Source organism: Apodemus sylvaticus, chromosome 7 (genome assembly GCF_947179515.1).
Source record: "Apodemus sylvaticus chromosome 7, mApoSyl1.1, whole genome shotgun sequence".
NCBI lineage: Eukaryota > Metazoa > Chordata > Mammalia > Rodentia > Muridae > Apodemus > Apodemus sylvaticus.
In genome coordinates this window covers 111294494-111312380 of record NC_067478.1, presented here as the reverse complement: position 1 = coordinate 111312380, position 17887 = coordinate 111294494, and the positions used below count along the sequence as shown (strand labels likewise).

The following is a 17887-nucleotide window of genomic DNA, read 5'->3' as shown; positions in this document are numbered from 1 at the left end:
AACAGAACAGAGGCAATCTGTGAACACGGGTCCATGCCTGTCTCTGCAAGCCCTGGGGCCTTGGGCAGGGCCTTAGGGACCGAGCACTCGCTCAGCATGCACAACCCCCAGTTCCACCTACAGAACCACAGCCACACACGTGGTGCCGCGACTTTGCATCTCAGCATTGGAAAGGTACAGACAGGAGGATCCTTAGCCAGCCTTGGCAAGTTCCAGGCTGGGACAGACTCTGAGAATAGAAACGCTGGGAGCTGGAGAGAAGGCTCTAGTTAAAGGCACACGGCGCTCTGGAGAGGACCATATGTGACTCCCATTCCTCCTATCAGGTGGCTCACCCCACCTGCAACTCCTGGATCAAAAGCCTCTGTGCGTGTCCCCTACACAGGTGCGTGTACTCACACGCAGGTGCATGTTCTCACACACAGGTGCGTGTTCCCACAGACAAGTGTGTGTACCCATACATAGGCACATGTGTGTTCCCACACACAGACGCATGTTCCCACACACAGGTGCAGGTCCCCGCTCACAGACAATTAAAAACAAAGAAAAGCCAGGCCCGGCAGTGCACACCTTTAACCCCAGGTCTTGGGAGGCGTAGGTACTGAGTCCGAAGCCAGCCTGGTCTACATAGTTGAGTTCTAGCACAGCCAGCGTTACATGGTAAGACCCTGTCTCGACAAATAATAATAGTAACATGTTTAAGAAAAAAGGTAGAGCCAGGAGGTGGTGGCACATGCCTTTGATCCCAGCACTTGGGAGGCAGAGGCAGGCAAATTTCTGAGTTCGAGGCCAGCCTGGTCTACAGAGTGAGTTCCAGGACAGCCAGGGCTATACAGAGAAACCCTGTCTCGAAAACAAACAAACAAACAAACAAACAAACAAACAAACAAAAATGCATTGAAAAAAAAAGAAAAAAAAAAGAGAACAAAGGTAGAGATCCCAGGATAATTCAGAAGGCAAAGCCTCTGTCAGCACAAGCTTAACAACGTGGGTCCCATTCTCAAAGCCCACACGGTAGAGAAGAAGATTCTGCAAGTTATCCTCTGACTGTGTGTTGTGCCTCTCCCTGAATAAAATGAAGAAATGTGATTTAAAAAAAAAAAAAAAAGGTTTTTAAGGCCTGTGGTTACCACCTGAGGAGCGGCACCCGAGGCGGCTCTCTGGCTTCCGTGCGCACTTAAGACACGCCCTCACCCCCAAGAACACACAATCATAAATGTGGACATGTGCACGGGCTGGAAGAATGCGGCCCACCCAACCCGCAGGCCGTACCTGTAACAGGTATGGGGGGCATAGACCTCACGGGCCGGGAACTCCAGGATCTCCTTGGTGGGCCGTCCCCTGGGGTCAGGGTAGGGCTTGACGTGCAGTAACTCAGGGGACAGGCAGAAGTGCAGGTTTTCGGGTGCAGGGGAGATGTCAATCTTGAGCTGAGCTGGGGAGAAGGACTGGGTTTTCACCTGCCTCAGCTTCCTTAGCTCGGGCACTTCTGCCGGGCTCTGCCTGCCTCCCGATGGCCTCTGGGCGCCGCACCCCACTAGCTGCCCTGTTCCTTCACTGCCTATCCATGCCCCGGGGTTGGGTCCCCAGTACCCATTTTCCTCAGCACGGTTGCTGAATGACTATAGGAGCGACAGCTCGGCTTTGTACAGTATGTCACACACCAGTCACAGGTCGCAGTCGCCTCAGCAGGGACGATGGTCGCCGCATGTCCGCCAGAAACTTGAACAGGTCTTCATCACTGAGCCGTTCTGCCTCCTACCAGATACAGGTTCCCCAAGGTTAAGGGGGCTGAAAGTCCCCAGGATGGATCCCAGGGCGGGGGAAAAAAATTTCTGAGCTCCTTTGCTCCCAATCCCCTTGTCCTACACCAAGGTCACCTGTTTAAAAAAGTTGGTGACAGTTAACGTGGCCGGGCGGAAGCTGGAGAAGCTGCAGGCATCATCCCCACCGGAGCCTCGATCCTGGGGGCCCCGACGCCGGCGTTCGGCCCAGGTGGGTTTGCGTTCTAGAAGACATCAGCACGGTGGCAGAGCAGGACAGGGTTAGAGATCAGAGTGCTGGGGCTGGGGCAGGGGCGGGGGGGGGGGGGGGCGATGGCTGAGTGCCGAGGTGACCCAGCCGGCGGCGCAAGTCCTCACCGCCCTCGGAGTCGGAGTCCCGGTCCTGGGATCCGACGCTGCTCACGATGTTGGCAAGGTGCACGGCCGTCCAGGCGAAGGGCATGCGGTAGCGGCCCAGCCTGGTGCAGAACTGCTCGGCGGCCACACGCAACTTCTCCAGCTTCTCTTTGTTCTGTGGGGAGTCGCGCACGCCCCGCAGCTCAGCGGCCTGCCCTCCCCTGTGCGGCACCCTCAGGACCTGCGCTCCCACCCCGCGCGGCCCACCCACACATACCTTCACCGTGTCCGTCTCCTTCATCACCATGTAGGGTTCGCAGCACTCGCTGATGTCCCCCTGCTGTAGCACCTTTTCGAGCTGCAGGGCAGAAGGGCCCAGAGAGGGGCTCCTTTAGCCCCGCGTCAGTCTTCCCGACCCTCCCCTGCCCACAGGTACTTCATTCCAGAGGATGAACCCAGGACTCCTGCGTAGCTCTTACTATACAGCTCTGCATAGACCAGGCTGGCCTCAGGCTCACAGGGATTCGCCTGTCTCCGCCTTCTCGGGGTGGGGGCTGAAGGTGTGTGGCACTACACCCAGCTCCTCACTTTAGCAGATTTTTTAATGTTTTTAATTACGCATGTGTAAGCGCAGTGCCCGTGGTGGCCAGAAGAGGGCACTGGAGCCTCCCAGCATGGGTGGAGGGGCATCTCTGCAGTTTCCCCCTTCCTCCACCCCCCCGCCCGCCCTCCTCCCCACCCCCCTGCTTCTGGTTGTTTTGGGGCATGTCCACACTGTGTAGCCCTGGCTGGCCCCAGGCTTGCTTTGTAAGGCCAGGAAGACCTCCCAAGCGTGTGTGCCACCGCCGCCTGGACTCTTTCTTATCCCGGGAATGGAAACCAGGCCTCCCAATGCTGGATAAGCACTCTGCCACTGAGACACACCCCAGGCCCTCACTGGAGGATTCTAGGAAGGCCCTCTACAGCTGAGCCATGACCCTGAACCCAGGGGCCAGAACTCCAGTCCTAAACATCTCAGGACTTGTGGGACCCCGGGCAAGGTGCTTATGTGTTCTGTGCCTCAGTTTCCCCATCTATAAAACGATGAGGAGCTAGATCTCAAGGACCGTTCCTTGTGGGACAGGGTCTGACTCGGCTGCTCTGCACAGTAGGCTGGCCATTGTTGAAACCTAAGCACACTGAAGAAATCCCAGAATGCTCTGCCCATCTTCCCTGCCCCACCCACAGAGGGAGACTCAGCTGTTCCTGCTTGCTTTTAAGCCAAAAGTTTCTATATGCAGCCCAAACTCACAATCCCCCTGCCTCAGCCTTGAAATGCTATCCCACTGCACCCCCTTGTAGGGCCCCAGTAGGCACCTTGACAACTAGGAAGATGTCAGGAGAGGGGTAGGTCACGGAGAAGATGGCGGAGCGGGCTAAGGTAGAGATGGCCGGGTGGGTGCCATGGGCCCGGAGCAGCCCCTTAACTGAGTCCGAGTTTAGGTCAAAGTAGAAGTTTTCTGAAATCTGGGGATATAAGAGGCAGCTAGCTGAGAGACACCGCTCCACAGGCACCCTCTGAGGAATAAGAGGGAAAGATGAAGAGGAGGAGGGAGAGGGAGGAAGGAGAGGGAGGAGGGAGGGGAGGAAGGATGACTGAAAAGAGGTAGGGAAGGTGGAAGCAAGGAGGAAGGGGAGAAAGGAGGAGGGAGGAGGGAGGAGGGGGAGAAGGGAGGAGAGGGAGGAGGGAGGGAGGAGGAGGGGCACTTACCTTTTTCTTCTCCCGCACATCATACAGGGCCAAGGTGCCAAAGATGGGTTCAATTTCAATCTCAAACCTGCAGGTAAGAGGGGGCCAGCTCTTTGAGAGCTGTCAGCCACACTCTGCCTTCCTCCCTCCCTTCCTTTCTTTCTTTCCCTTTTGGGACAGGGTCTGATTTAGCCCAGGCTGGCTTCCAGCTCCCTTTGTACCCAAGAACGCCCTTAAATTCCCGACTCTCCTGCCTCTCTCTCAAGTGCTGGCTCGCACCTTGTCTGCAGTGCTGTGAATGGACTCAGGAGTGCTGCATGCAGTCATTCTACCACTGAAAACGGCAGAACTCCCAAGTACAGTCCGGCCCCCGCTGCTTCAGGCGGCCCCTCTCCTGTACTAGTATCTACCTCCCTCACCTGTCAGGTGAGGAAACTGAGGCACGGAATAGCGCAGGTGTCCTGCCTGAGAGCATGGCACTTGTAAAAACCAGAGACTGGCTCTGGCCTGCCCACCCTCCTGCAGAGACACGGGTGGCTGGAAAGGCGGAGCCTGGCTCCCACCCGCCAGCCCGCCTGTCCAAGGCTCATCAGTATCAGCCTTCAGGACAGCCCGAAGAGCAGAGCGTGGGAATGGAACTGGGCAGGAAGTGCTCTCTGAGCCTGGCCCTGCCGGCCTGGACCCCGTCTCTGTCTGGATCAGAGCAGGAAACAGAACTCCATTCTGGCCGTCAGCCCTAGCCTCCAAAGCTGGGAAAGCTGTGAGCTCACACAGTCAATCAGCAAATGCTCGGGGCGCAGGCCTCACAGGACGGGTCACAGATGTGAACGAGGTGTTGAGGCCCAGAGGGGCGGAGCCACAGCTTGAGGGAACAGATGTTAATGAGGGGGCTGGCTGAGCCGGGGATCCACATGTGCTGATGTGGGGGCAGCGTGTGCCTTCTGAGGGGAAGGAAGAGCCCACGGTGCCCTCCTAACAGGGAAACCCACAGGGCCCGCCTCTGACTCACTTGAGTGACAGGCATTTCACCAGGATCCTCTGTCCAAAGTGCTCTCGGGGCGGCTCGGGGCGGCTGCAGCGTTCGACAGCTTCATCCTACAAGGCGGGTGGGGCGCTCTGGGTATATCCTCCAGGGAGGTTCTAGGGTGCCTGCCCCGAGATCGGCTGCCCCCAGCCCCAGCCCCCCATTCCCCAAGCCTGATGGACTGGCATTCGCACTCAGAGACCTTCTGCCAGCCTTGCTTCACCGTGCTCCCAGCCTGGGTGCCCTCAGTCCTCCTCACTCAGCTTAGATCCATCCCAGCATCAACCACAGAGCATGGCTGGTTCAGCCCAGGCGTCACAGTAAGTGCCAGCAGATTTTGTTTGTATAAGTGTCAGCATTTAAAGAAAGCATTCACTAAATGCTAGATGCATACAAAGTCTCTGATTCTTAGCCGTTGTGCGAGCTTGTGAGGATTAAGGATGTGTAACCAAGCAACTGCACTTCATTCAGTACAGTTTCCGTACACCACACCAGACAGGCAACACTTCAGCATAAAACAGGATTTCCCCCTCTCTTTTGCCCAACTACAGGCTGATGGATGTATTCCTATACATCTAAAGTAGGCTAAGCTGACACTCAATAAGATATCTATCTGCATTACACAGTCTTCTTCGGTTCTGTTTTGTTATTTCAGTCATGGTTTCGTGTAGTTCAGGCTGGCCTCAAAGTCACTAGATAGCCAAGGCTGACTTTGAACGTCTGACCCTCTTACTTCTGCATCCTAAGTGCTGGGATTATAAGCACAGGGCACCATGCAAGCCTGAATGCAATTTTGACTTAGAAACTTTGAACTTCAAATAGGTTTATTGGGGTATGACTTCATCATAGCCAAGGTATCTCCATTCACTACATATCCAGTAGGTAGTGACTAAATAAACATATATGTATACAGCCAGCACTTAATAAATGGTGAAACAAAACATAATAGAATGCACTAGATGCCAAATAAATGCCTTGATAAAGAGGTGGTCAGCACATTGGTTGGTAAATGGCGGTCAGACAAATAAGGATCCAGATGTCACTAGCTGACGATGGGTATACAGCAGGCAGCCAATAAATGCTTGCTGGGCTCTGGTCTGGGGCAGTGAGCCAGCCGACGGGCACCCACCTCATCAGGTGCTGGGTACAAGGTGAGCAGGGCGGGGGCCCGGTGCTGCCGCCTGAGGGCTTCATTGCGCCGGTCCACGTCCTCCGGGGCCGCCCGCTCAAGCAGCGTGGGCAGCAGGGAGTCCGCAGCCAGGTTCCGCAGGCTGAAGATGCCTGAGGCCCCGCTGCTTCGAGGCGTGTCCTCTGGGGAGCCCGAACAGTGCAGGGAATCATCCTGCAGGAGAGGATGTGCAAGTACTGAGCGCCGACTGCATGCACCTGCTCTCTTGAGTCTGTCGCTGTAGACATCTAGTCTACATGGGACAGAAGCTGAGGGGCAGGCCAGGTGGGGTCACCACTACAGGGGTCATTTGGGGGCCTGACTGGCCTCTCCAGAAACTTCCGGAAATACTCCATGTAGGGAGCTCTTTACCACTGCTGTGGGGGGGTAACCCTGTCCCACAGGAGGCTCTCTTCTGGACAATCAGAACATACCTAATAACTTCTCTGCCTTTAGGCTAAGCTTAGAATGGCCACATTGGTCAGCCGCAGGGATTGGCTCCGAGTAAGCTTCCTGGGCTGGACCAATCCGAGCCTTTCTGAGACCCTGTTCGCCGTTGTGGGGAAGAGGAGAGTCCTTGCCCCCAAGTGTGCGGCTGGCTGAGGACCACCCACAGTCAGCTCTGCCCACAGCCCTGACTCAAATCTAGTTCAGCGCTGTGACTGTGAGTCTCTGACCTGACTGCCAGCCTCAGTTTCCCCTCCTGCACCTTGTTTCCTTATCTATTCTTCGTCTCCTTCCGTCTCCCTCCCTGGTCCCTTCCCCAGCTAAGCATGGAACCTGTGCCTACCATCCGCACAAACACTTTCCCACGGGGTTAAATCCACCCTCCCAAGATACATCCAACAACAACAAAGGAACGCACACTAGAGATAACAAACGGTTACTGGTACACAGAAAGTGTTTATAGTAAATGCTGACTAAGAAAGTATAAGCATTAGTAATGTTGCTGTGCCTCAGTTTCTCTGCCTGTGAAGAGTGATATAACAGTTGTGGCCCCACTCACAGGATGAAAGGAGAAGAAGCAGGAAGCTGTAAGTATACACTAAGCACTCAATAAATGTGCGTGAGTGTGACTCTTTCCACTCCTGAACGGGGCTTATTTCACTCACTGGGATCAAGGCTGACCAGGCCACATCCCTGAGTCTGACCCCCAGTGATCCCAGTCAGCGGCCCTGAAACTGACCCCCCCCTCTGGTGACCCCAGTCAGCGGCCCCTTACCACATCCTCAGGACCCGTCCTCTCATCCCCAGGGGCGTCCTGCTCGAAGACCTGGCAGGTGAGGCCCTTCTGCCGCTCACGCTGTGTCTCAGTAGTGATGGGGCTGTATGCTGTACTCAGGTGCTGGTACCTAGCAGGACGGTGGGCGGAGCTAAGTGGGGCGGAGCTAAGCGGGAGGCGGGGCTAAGCAGGAGGCGGGGCTAAGCAGGAGGCGGAGCTGGGGACTCTGACTAGAGTGCCGAGCCCACCTGACACCTACCTTTAACTAATGAAGTCCAACTTCAGAGAGGAACCAACCACAAACAGTGCAGCCCTTCGACCCTCCTTCCCCTCCCATGAGCTGCTCCAGGTAAGACCTACCTTCTGCGAACGATGACCCAGTCCTCTGAGTACATCTCCACTGCGGCCCTCACCTGGGCATCCAACTTTCTGCAGCAAAATACAAGCAGGGTAAACAGAGACGGGGTGGACATTTCCAAGGCCTAGGAGAAAAGGACTACAGATACCAGTGCCCAGGACGCTGAGGCAGGAGGATTCCTAGGAGTTACAGACCAGGCTGGGACACAGTGTGAGACTGTGAGGATGCAGCTCAGGGGCTGGCTTCATGTCCCCACGCCCTGGGTTCCTGGTCTCAGCACTGCATACACCGGGAGGCGGCACGCAGCCGTCCCAGCGGTAGGGAGACAGAGGCAGGAGAGCCGGATGTCCAGGACCTAGTCTGGGCCATAGGAGACCCAGCCTCAAAACACAGAAACAATAGGCTCCAGAGATGGCTAGGCGGTCAGGAGCACTGGCTGCTCTCCCAGAGGACCCCCGTTCAGTTCCCAGCACGCACACGGTGGCTCACAATCACTGGTAACTCCAGTTCCGGAGGACCCAATGCTTTCCGGCTACCACGGGCACCAGGAACATAGACCAAACACCCATATGTGTGAAACAAGATAAATAAATCTTTAAAAAGTGAGAAGGATCTTGCTGGAGAGACTCAAGGCCAACGGGGGCGGGGCGGGGGCGTGGGGAGGGGTGCCACGCAGGCATGAAGACTGCCCTTCAGACCTCGGCACCTGCGCAGCTGGTCCCAAACTCAGAATGCAGAAGCAGGGGGTCCCGGGAGCAAGCTGGCTGGCGAGACAAGCCAACTTGTGGAGCTCTGGGTTCAAGTGAGAAATTCCGCCTCAATATATTAGGAAAAAAAGGAAAAGGGAGACTCCTGACATTTGACCTTTGTCCTCTGCACAGGTGTGCGCATGAACCTGCACACTTATCAACTGAGTGCATACACATACATAATACATGCACACACACAGGATACACACACATGCACACACACTACATACATACATCCACAAGCAACAACAAAAAATACTTTTAGTCAAAGATGCAACAAATGCAGGCTCAGAGAGGGACAGTGATTTGCCCAAGGCCACACAGCTGTCCCAAGCCTGAAGGTGAACCTGGGAGTATGAGACTCTGGGAGGGGAATGGTGTGTGTGTGTGTGTGTGTGTGTGTGTGTGTGTGTGTGTGTGTGTGTGTGTGTAGAACGCACCCATCCTCCGGCACCCCAGGCTCTGTGGTCCGGCATTCTCGGGGCTGCTTCAGTAGTTCCAGGTCATCGGCTGGAAACTCTATCAAGTCCCTGAGGGGACCGGGCTCTACTTCAGGTGGCCGGCTCAGAAGCACATCCTCGAAGTCCAGGGGCTCAATGACCTCCGTCAGAGGGACCTGATTGGAGGACAGCAGCCATGGTGCCCCTGGTGAGAGGCTGGGAGTTTGGTGACAGCTGACTTTAGCCTGCAACAGGGGGTGGTGGGAGCCCCCGAGGGTCTAGGGGAGCCAGTGAGCTCAGACTTTCCACAGCAGCCTGGCTAGGGGCCTGCCCCCTCCCTCCAGGGACTCCAGGAAGGAAATCACACCCTGGTGTCTGGAAAGACTCTCATGGTAAAAGGCATGGCCGGAGACAATTCCTGAGGCCCCACCCCTTCCCACTGTGGCAGGAAGTCTTTTCCAGCCCCCAGCCTGGGGCCCCATCTGGGTGGTCCAGGAAGCCGGTGTCACCCCCTGACCACCCTTGGAATACACACACACACATCCCTGCATCTGTGTTCGAGGGTGAAGGACAAGGACTCCCTCCCCTCTGGCTACGGGTCCAAGCAGTGTCAGAGCAGCGTGTACCCCTCCGCTGCCGGCCACTGGGCAGGGACTCACCCCCAGGGAACTACTGGAGCGTCGGCTGGAGTGGGGTGAGCCGCTGCGTTCCCGGGACACCTGCTTCCGGACCTCAGCAGCTACAGTCCTGGGAAGACAGGAAGGGGGTGTGGGAAACAAGGAAACTCAGACTGCTGTTCTGGGGAAATGGGGGTAGTTTTATTTGGAGGCGAGACCTCAGGCCATGAAAGGAAAAATAAAAACAAGGGCTTAAAAACAAAAACAAGAGGCCCGGGTGAGGCGGCTCAGCAGGTATAAAGCAGGCCCCACCTCCTGAGCACGAACCCCTGAGCTCAGTCCCCAACCCTAGACTCACAAGGCAGAGAGAGAGAACTGAGTCCCCAACGGGGTCCCCTTACACACGTGAACACAGCAGTGAGCTGGGGTGCTACACAGTGGCAGAGAGCTGTCCCTGCAAGTGAGCGACAGGCCCTGGGTTCCACTGCCAGCACCACCAAACTAAAGAAACAGATGATACAGGATGCAGGCCTCCCTGCACCCCAGTCCCCCCTGCACCTAACACAAGCAGGGAAACCTCACTGTGCCAGGCTCCAGGGAGTGACAGGTTCCTCCCCCATCACCCCCCCTCCTAGACCCATCAAGGTCTCGAGGAACACATGCTCTCTCCACTTTTCCTGAAGATGTACACCAATCCAGCACCCCCAGCTCTGGCACAACACTCCTGCCTCCCAGCCTCAGTTTACCCACTCAGTTGCCCTGACCTCAGAGGAACGCCCTACTGACATTCAGTAAGCATTCTTTGTATGTGTCTCCTCAGGGAGTCCAGGACGAGGCTGCCAGCCAGAGTCCAACAGGACCCTGAGCTCACGTGAAGAATGTCGGCTGGCTGACACACACTCCGGGAGTCCCGGGGCTGAAGGTGGTGGCTCTAGGCATTCAATAACGGGTTACTTTGTTTTGCAGTGGAGGAGATCCTCTGGCCCCCTGTGGCTGAGGCACACCCTCAGCCCCTCACGGGGATTCACAGCAGGGGTCCAGAACAAGCCAAGCCCCAACCCTGCCTTCCATCTCTTAACTTCAACCTTTCAACACAGGAACCCTGCAGACCATGGCCTGTGGGAGAGAAATGGCCTTGGCTCACACCAGTTATGGGGAGCTGCTCCCTCCATGGCCAGCTGAGTGTAGGAGACGGCCCCTCTGTGGCACAGGATGGAATTAATGACATAGCCCACCCAGCCGTGCCCACTGGGCATCTTTTGTGGGTCTGAGTAACTGCTTTCTCTCCTTTAATTTTTTGGGGATACTGGGAGTCGCTCCTCACACTCTGACGATGATCCGTCCCAGCCCCAGGCTGTCTTAAAAATCACACAGCCAAGAACCTGAATTTGGGGACCCCATTCCTTTCCACAACCCACATGCACGTCACTGCATGCCCCTTCCATGTGCAAAGAAAACCAGTTAATGTTGTTTCTAGAAGGTAGCACCGTGCTGCTGCTGCTGCTGCTGCTGCTGCTGCTGCAGCTCGGTCAGGTGCTTGCTTTGCATGCCGGAACCGGAGCAAAACCAAAACCAAGGAAAAGACAATTGATGGGAGTTTTTCCTCCTCCCACGACTGGGTCTTGGGAATCAAACTCAGGATGTCAGGCTTGGTGGCAAGCCCCTTACCTGCTCCGCCCTCTCACTGACCCTAGCAACAGAAGTAAACTTAGCTTTATTATTTCTGTGTATGAGTGTTTTGCCTGCTTGTACATATGTGCACCACATGCGTGCCTTGTGCCCTCAGAGCTTAGAAGAGTGTGGAGTGTCAGATCTCCTGGAACTGGAGATTGGATGACTGTGAGCCACCATGTGGGTGCTGGGAACTGAACCAGGGTCAGCTTACCTAACCCGGAGCCACCTCTGCAGCCCCAGTGAAATTAAAGTGAAAATTAAGGCTTTGTGCTCAAATTCAAACCTGCAAGCAGACTCCCTGAAGCCTGAGGCACTCAGAGCCCGGGGGGATTATTTCTTTTTAAAAGAAGCCAGGCCAGGGGCTAGGCAGTGGCCCCACCCGGGCTGGTCTTTTTGGCTGGAGAAAAGGCTGGGGAGGGTGGGACACTGCCGTGGCCTTGGAAAACAGAGATGAATCTGCAACCCGAGGCAAGGGAGCCACTGAGTATGTTTTGTAAATTCCTATGGTGGCCTTATGACCCATTACTAGGGAGTAACTGGGTAGAAGTGCATGCAGTGTGTATGTGTGTGTGTGTATGTGTGTGCGCGTGTGTGTGTGCGCGCGCTCAAGGCATGCCTATGTACATACAGATGGAGGTCAGAGGTTCTCAGCAACCATTCATCTTACTGTCTGAGCCTGGCCTGGGGCCCTCTATAAGGACAAGCTGCTGGCCAGTGAAATCCCGGAAGCCACCATTCTCCATGGTCGAGCTCCCGGAAGCCACGATTCTCCATCCTCCAGCTCCCGGAAGCCACGGTTCTCTATAGTCTTGACTCCCAGAAGCCACCATTCTCCATGGTCGAGCTCCCAGAAGCCACCATTCTCCATGGTCGAGCTCCCGGAAGCCACCATTCTCCATCCTCTGGCTGCCGGAAGCCACGATTCTCCAGCCTTGGCTCCCGGAAGCCACGATTCTCCATGGTCGAGCTCCCGGCAGCCCCCATTCTCCATCCTCCCGGAGCCCCGAGGTTACTGCTAGTCCCAGCTGTCTTGTACTCGGATGTCAGGCACTGAACTCAGGGCCTCATGGTTGTTTACTGACTTAGTCATCTTCCAAACCCACAAAACACCTTTTAGAGACAGGGTCTTATACAGTCCAGGCTGGCCCCAGTTTCACTCCGTAACCCAGGCTGGGCCTGAGTTCCTAGCCCTCTTTCCTTCCACGGCTCGACTGCTGGGATAACAGGCATGTACCATATGCTGAGCCTCCTCCGTGTTTCAACCCGAAATCTGACTTGTTTAGGTGACCTGGTAGAAGACCTCCCCCCCCAAGCCCCCGGGGTTTCTCTGTGTAGCCCTGGCCATCCTGGAATGTGACCTGTAGACCAGGCTGACCTCAAACTTAGAGATCCACCTGCCTATGCATCCCGAGTGCTGGGATTAAAGGCATTGCCACCACCGCTGGCAGAAGAAAGACATTTCTAAGAACAGAGATAGTCTGCAAAATGGCTCTGCAGGTAAGGGCATTTGCCACCAAGAGTGAAGGCCTGAGTTTGACCTATGCGAAGGGGGAGGGAGAGATTCCCACCCTCAAGTTGACCTCCGACCTCTCACCTGTGCTGTGATACCTGCGTACACACACAACCGTGCAATAATAAGTGTTTTTGTTGTTTTGTTTTTGTTTTTTGTTTTTTTGTTTTTCAAGACAGGGTTTCTCTGTGTAGCCCTGGCTGTCCTGGAACTTACTCTGTAGACCAGGCTGGCCTCAAATTCAGAAATCCACCTGCCTCTGCCTCCCGAGTGCTGAGATTAAAGGCGTGCGCCACCACCACCCGGCTAAGGGTATTTTTTTTTTTTAAAGAGGCAACACACACTGAATTGAACTGACTGGGTTTCTACAAATCAGGTCACAATTGCAACAAGAGATACTGTAGCAATGTGGTGCTCATCCCAGGCTGGCGAGGGTTCCTGGGCCTCTTGTTATAATGGGGAGGATGACAAGCCAGAAACGGGCTGGAGAGATGGCTCAGTGCTTAAGAGCACTGACTGCTCTGCCGGAGGTCCTGAGTTCAATTCCCAGCAACCACATGGTGGCTCACAGCCATCTGTAATGGGCTCAATTATCCTCTTCTGATGTGTCTGAAGACAGCTACAGTGTACCCACATACACAAAATAAATAAGTAAAAGTCCAGATCTCCACAAGAGGATCCCCAGGGCCAGTTCCCTGCCAGTTTAGCTGGAGCTCCAGATCCCAGTGAGTGACCCTGCCTCCAAAAACTGAAGATGGAGGGAGGAGGTTGGCAAGATGGCTCAGTAGTAACTTGCTGCCGAGCGTCCAACAAGCATCCTATGACACACACACACACACACACAAAGAGAGAGAGGTATACACATGTACACACAATAAGGAAATGACAAAAGATATGTCAGTTCCAGGCAGCTAGGACAGGGTGAGAACCTTTCTCAAAACACAGAAACTGAGCGTGGCAGCGCACGCCTGTGTGCCCAGCACTGGGGCAGGGGGACCAGGAGTTCACAGCTGGTCTTAGCTACAGAGTGCATCTGAGGTCAGCGTGGGCTGCGTGACCCAGTCCCAGACTAACAAAATACGACAAAGTAAACCAAGACTCATTCAGTCCACTGATGTTTGGTTCATCTGGGATTAGCAAGTGAACTCAAGGGAGAGGTGAGGTCTGTTATCGACCAGGCTGCTTGGGAGTCTTGGGCTTCCTCTCTCCATTTTTCCCACTTGAGCGAACGGCATAAGGACTTAGGTACTACAGGTACAGGTAACACACGGTACTACAGGGAAGCAGGAGACTGCCCAATGCTCTGCCCCAGATCACGACCCTCCTCTATCCAGAACTCTCTGTGGCTCTCACTTCTCTTGGGGTCACAGTCAAAGTCCTTCTTCTGGTCTACAGGGCCCTAAAAATCTAGTCCTATTGGTCCCTCTGTGGCCCCAGGGCCTTTGCACTTGTCTCCCCTGGATAATGGACAGGAGATCTCTTCCTTCTCTCCTTTAGGTCTGTGCTTAACTATACCTGGTCGTCCATCGCGACCCTACCCCCTTCCTGTCTTATAGATCTCCACCACACCACGGACACATCTATGCTTGTCCTACCACAGCAAAATCCAAGAATGGGGCTACTTTCCTGTCTCTCCATCAGGTGGGTCCCACAGAGTAGCTTTCCTCTCACCCAAGGGTGGTCAGACAGGTCTCCAGTGGACCGGATACCAGAGATGATTACTAGCCTACCCCAGATTTGAGCCTCTCTCAGCATCCAGTGGCCGCGGAAAGGGATCCCCCAGCATCTGTCGCCTGTCCCCTCCCCTGTCTGCCCACCAGCTGGTTCAGTCCCCAGCCCCCACGCCCCCTCCCGCGCCCTGCCGGTGCTGGGAGAGGCTGAGGCAGGAGACTGAGGGGCTGTCCCCAGCTGTCCCCCAGCTCCCAGACAGCTGGGTCCCGGGACCCTGGGCGGGGGAGGGGTGCGTATGTCCCCAGGCCGGCGAAGGGAAGGACGGCAGGAGGGTCGGAGTGCAGCCTAGCACTCTCAGAGCCCGGCCCGCACCGACCCGGGATGCGCTTCCTCCTCCGGGAAGTCCTCGGGGAGCCCGGCACGCCCCCGCTGCCCGCCAGCCCCCAGCACTCGCCGGTCCCGCCCAGAACGGCCGTGACCGCGGCCGCTCTCACTACCTGTTGTTCTTGTGAGCGAAGGCGCGGCGCTCCGAGGCCGCCATGACGCCCCGCGTCCCGCCGCAGCCTCCCGAGTCTGGGCAGCCGGGCTGGGCGGAGCTGGCGCGCGGGAGAGGCGGGGCCTGTGCTGATGGGGCGGGGCCTGCGCTTCGACCCGCCTCAGCCGCGGAACCAGGCCGGGAATGACGCGGGGTCTTCTCGGGGCGTGGCGGCGAGGTAGGGCTAACTCTAGAATGGGGCGGGGCCTTCCCTGGAGGGGCGGGGCTTCCCCTAGATAGGGCGGAGCCTTCTCTGGGATGGCGCGGGGCCAGCTCTGAGAGTGGGACAGAAACACTGGAGATGGGGAGGAGACAGCGCTGACAGCAGGATGGAACCAGGCTGTGGTCCGGGATGTCGCTGTTCCCAGATGAGGACCGGGACAAGGCTGGAGAGATGAAGCTCGTTGTGGGCGTGGCTTGTGAGGGACGGTCCTTGATGGGAGGGACATTGTAAGTGGCTCATCTCTGAGATGGGCTGGGAATTGGGAGTTGGGGACCAGACAGAGCTGGGCATGGGTGGGTGTGGAGCAGGGACAGGGCATGGAAGGGACTGTTCCCTTCCCACTGGGGTCGAGATGGGGAAACTGAGACTTCTGTTGGGCTGGGAAGAAAAATACTGAACATCAAAACCTGTTAGGTCCCCACTAGCCCCGGAGGCACGCTGCCTAGGAAACAATCTCAATGTCACACAGTAATTTCTAAGGTTTTGTTTATAGATGTGCAGTGGGCATAGGTGGGAAGAACTGTTGTTTTCCACTGTTGACAAATGGGTGAACTGAAGGCTAGAGGTGTGGAGGTTTTTTGCTTAGTAGCCTCAAAAGGGGCTCAAGGGACTTCCTGCCAGTTTCTGGGTTGCTGTAGAGAGGTGGATGAGTCCAGCTAAGCTCAGGGGTGTCACTCTAGGAAGTGTGACTCAGAAAGCTGGTATCGATACCTGAGTGAGCCAGACCGGAAGCGTCTGACTCCGTTGTAGGATGCCTTCATTAGGGTTAGGGTTAGGGTTAGGGTTAGGGTTGTAGGATGCCTTCATTAATTTGTGGCCTTAAATGTCTTCCCTACAGCTCCTCTCCCGACAACAGTTTCCTAGAATTTTTTCAGTCCTGGCTCATCTCTGGATAGGCCGGTTGTCTTCTGCCTCCACACCTTCTCCCGAAAAGCAAGAGCTTTTCTGAGAGAAAAGCTCTTCTGAGCTGTCACGGTCAAAACCGTCTAGGGAGGGTAGGCAGCTGTACAGCACAGGACGTGTCTGCCTCAGAGCTTTTTCCTGTGCTGTTCTTTTCCCCACTTCTGGATGGATGCTAACAGGAGCCCCATCTACAGAGGATGAAATTGGGGCCAGAGGGCAGAGTAACTTGCCTCAGTTGCCCAGCAAATCCTTATCTGCTTCTAAAGGCACAGAAAGGAAACCTAGATGGTAGGGGCACCCCCTAGATACCCATCTGCTCTTGCTCTGTGTACACAGCTGTCAGGAGCCCACACACCTACCCAGAGTGGTCCAGCTGCTTAGGCCTGGGAGATGCAGCATCTAACTCCACCCACCACTTGCTGGGCCACACCCAGTGTCACTCAGGTCTCTGCCTCTTCCTCTGAGGCCAGGTAGGGAACATGGAGCTGGGCCCTCCCTGATGCTTCCATTGTGCATGGTCTTGGGGATGTCTGTGTCCCACCATATCCTTCCTTGTGCAGAGCCTCCGTGGCCCATCTCACTTGGATCCTAATCCATCCCTCCAGGTGCTGGTAAATTGCCCTGTCGCCACCCTGTCCTCGTAGTTTCCCTCTTGTACTTCAGCCCAACTGTCCTCCTGCCTCTGACCCCTAAATAGTCCTTTGAAACACTAGGATGTGGCCCACATTTCCTCCAAGACCTTTCTCTGGCTGTGGGTTCAGCCCCCACCTTTTACTTGTGAGTGCTAGCCTGCTCTCTTTTACATGAGGAAACCCAAGACTTGCCCTATATACCTAATGTATCCACGCCCATTTAAGATCTGGACACAATGCATCCATGTCCCATTTAAGCTTTAGACACAATGTATCCATGTCAGATTTAAGAATTGGATATAAGGAGCTTGATGTGCCCCCCACCCCCAAGAAAGCAGTTGGGTTCCAATCCAGGCCTGGCTGTGTTCAATTTTTCAACCTCTCAGAGCCTTGATTTTTCTCTTCTGTTCAATGAGAGCTTCTGGTGAGTCACAGCACAATGTACTGATCTGTGTAGGGGGAGCGGGCCTCCAGAGCCCTGATTCTCTCGAGAAGCTAAATAGGGCCCTAACCCAAGCCAGGGGACTTTCAGAGTGGCTTTGGTTTCAGAAAGGGTAGTTTCAAAGATCCCTTCAGGCCAAGATAGTGCCCAGCACCACCCAGGTCCCTGCCAGACCCGATTGTCAAGACCACACCTCTGCAGGCCACTGCCAGCTCTGACTCAGCTGGGCGGGGCAGGGGTGCTCCTGCAGCCGCTCAGCTTCAGGAGACTTTGGCCTCCACATGATGAGGTATAGGTGGGGCTGGCACACCTGGGCAGAGGAGACAATCTTGCTTCCTTCTGGGAGACTTGATCAGGGCTGGATGTAGGTGGGGCTGACAGGGAGGTAAGAAGGGGGTGTGTTCATTGCCTTGTTGGTTAGTTCACTGTCTGTGTGAGAAATGAGGGGTTGGAAACCTTCTGCTGGGCGTGGTAGGACACACAGCTAACTCCAGCACTTGGTAGGAGGAAGCGGGAGGACCTGGAGTTTAAGGTCAGCCTTAGTTATCTATTGAGGGATTTGAAGCCAGCCCGGGCCACCTGAGGCCCTGTCTTAAACAGCAGGAAAGGTTTTCCCTCCATTTGTGCTGCTGGCAATGCTGCCCCATTCCCAGAACACTGTTCCATCCACGGTGACACTGATAATTAGATTCTCCGCATCTCTGGGCTGCCTAGGACCTGGTGCACAGCTGTTGCTAAAATGTCTAATTCTGGACTCTGCTCTCACATGCTCCTGACCTGCCGATAGTGTTCATTTGTCCCATGAGCTTGTGATGGGGATCGGTGAGCCTCGGGGGGACGGCTCCGTGTGCCTGCAGCTCAAGCCAAGGT

The 17887-nt window shown here is 55.5% G+C and overlaps 1 protein-coding gene across 5 annotated transcripts in view; it reads right to left on the bottom strand.

Annotated features, from left to right (window-relative positions):
* Dock6 (dedicator of cytokinesis 6) overlaps positions 1-14893 on the bottom strand; it is a 49646-nt gene extending 34753 nt beyond the window's left edge. For 2 of the 5 annotated variants that reach the window (XM_052188873.1, XM_052188875.1), the window contains exons 1-14: positions 14780-14893; positions 9470-9557; positions 8811-8986; positions 7624-7692; positions 7264-7393; positions 6003-6215; positions 4859-4944; positions 3871-3937; positions 3477-3626; positions 2398-2478; positions 2142-2295; positions 1881-2008; positions 1665-1758; positions 1273-1435 (exon numbers count right to left, since the gene is read on the bottom strand). In XM_052188873.1, coding sequence (XP_052044833.1) covers positions 1273-1435; positions 1665-1758; positions 1881-2008; positions 2142-2295; positions 2398-2478; positions 3477-3626; positions 3871-3937; positions 4859-4944; positions 6003-6215; positions 7264-7393; positions 7624-7692; positions 8811-8986; positions 9470-9557; positions 14780-14823 — 1643 coding nt within the window. In that variant the 5' untranslated portion in view covers positions 14824-14893. The remainder of the gene's footprint in view (positions 1-1272; positions 1436-1664; positions 1759-1880; positions 2009-2141; positions 2296-2397; positions 2479-3476; positions 3627-3870; positions 3938-4858; positions 4945-6002; positions 6216-7263; positions 7394-7623; positions 7693-8810; positions 8987-9469; positions 9558-14779) is intronic. The other 3 variants (XM_052188876.1, XM_052188872.1, XM_052188871.1) reach the window with 2 other exon arrangements.
* Positions 14894-17887: the final 2994 nt, after the last annotated feature.